The sequence below is a fragment of the Miscanthus floridulus genome, chromosome 5 (assembly GCF_019320115.1).
Source record: "Miscanthus floridulus cultivar M001 chromosome 5, ASM1932011v1, whole genome shotgun sequence".
Lineage (NCBI taxonomy): Eukaryota > Viridiplantae > Streptophyta > Magnoliopsida > Poales > Poaceae > Miscanthus > Miscanthus floridulus.
In genome coordinates this window covers 11,833,095-11,834,270 of record NC_089584.1, presented here as the reverse complement: position 1 = coordinate 11,834,270, position 1,176 = coordinate 11,833,095, and the positions used below count along the sequence as shown (strand labels likewise).

At 56.4% G+C, this 1,176-nt stretch overlaps 1 protein-coding gene across 1 annotated transcript; it reads right to left on the bottom strand.

The window, feature by feature from the left end:
* Window positions 1-369: 369 nt before the first annotated feature.
* LOC136454241 (uncharacterized) lies at window positions 370-962 on the bottom strand. Its single transcript, XM_066454734.1, has 2 exons — window positions 868-962; window positions 370-787 (listed from the first exon to the last, which is right to left on the bottom strand). The coding sequence occupies exons 1-2, from the start codon at window positions 960-962 to the stop codon at window positions 370-372; spliced, it is 513 nt and encodes a 170-aa protein (XP_066310831.1).
* Window positions 963-1,176: the final 214 nt, after the last annotated feature.

Genomic DNA, 1,176 nt, shown 5'->3' with positions numbered 1-1,176 from the left:
GGTAGTGCTTAGTTTGACCAAAGAGGGATGCCTCGTCGACCGGGGTGCATCTCGTCAATTCCGGCGTGTCCCCTCAGATATCAATCAGCATTGATTCCGTATTTAAAGAGGGGAAGGGAGTGGGTTTTTCATCCAACCTTTCGCCTTTCCTTAGCTACAAGCGCCTCCTCTTTAAATAGGGAGGGGGAGAGGAGTTCTCATCCCACCTCCTCTTCTGCCTCTGAGCCGCTATCTCTCCTTCTTCTTCCTTTCCACCGAATGCGTCCGTGCATCACGGCAGTTCCTGAGTGAGAAAGAGTAATGCCAGAGAGAGAGAGAGAGAACTCACAAATTTGCTCATGAGTCTGGTGCATGATGTCGAGCTGGAGGTTATCCAATGTAGATGAGATGGTGCGTGCTGCCCTTGCTGAGGAGTCGCTGCTGCCAAAGGAGAAGAGGCGCCGGTGGGCGTCGTATGTCATCGACTGCGCCGTCGTCCGCTGTGCTCCTCCTTTGGCGGGAGGCATTTCCTACCCATACGCCGTTGTCAGGGTTATGGCTGGGGATGATGGCATAGTCCCTAGATGCCCTAGCGGTGGCGTCGCTGTCAAGGTTGCGGCTGACGACGATGGCGTAGTCCCCGAACGCTCCGGCAGAGGCATCGTTGTCGGGGTTGCGGCTGACGACGATGGCGTAGTCCTCGGACGCTCCAGCGGAGGCATTGCTGTCGGGGTTGCGGCTGATGATGATGGCGTAGTCCCCAGATGCTCTGGCAGAGGCGTCGTAGATGGTGGCGCCTTCGAGGATCCTGTGAAGCGGCGGGATATCAGGATGTCACCGATGGAGAGCGTGGCACGGTGACCGCAGTAGACGAGCTGGCCCGTGTACATGCCCCGGGCATCGCCGATGGAGAGCGTGGCACGGCGACCACAGTAGACAAGCTGGCCCGTGTACATGCCCCGGGCGTCGCCGATGGAGAGCATGGCGCAGCGATCGCAGTAGACGAGCTGGCCCATGTACATGCCTCGGGCGTCGCCGATGGAGAGCGTGGCATGGCGACCGTAGTAGTACTTGTAGAAGAGCTAAGCAGAGACTGTAATGAAATACCTTTGTGGGGAAGCCCCCGAGTAAATAGACCTCTGAATTTATAAGTATATTGTTCCTTTTTGTAATGAAATCGCTTTATAAGTGACGAAT

Coding starts and splice junctions, on each gene's coding strand:
- LOC136454241 (XM_066454734.1), bottom strand. CDS start 962: ATGCTCTCCATCGGCGACGCCCGGGGCATGTACACGGGCCAGCTTGTC. Junction 788..867: donor ATCGGCGATGCCCGGGGCAT/GTACACGGGCCA, acceptor GCCGCTTCACAG/GATCCTCGAAGGCGCCACCA.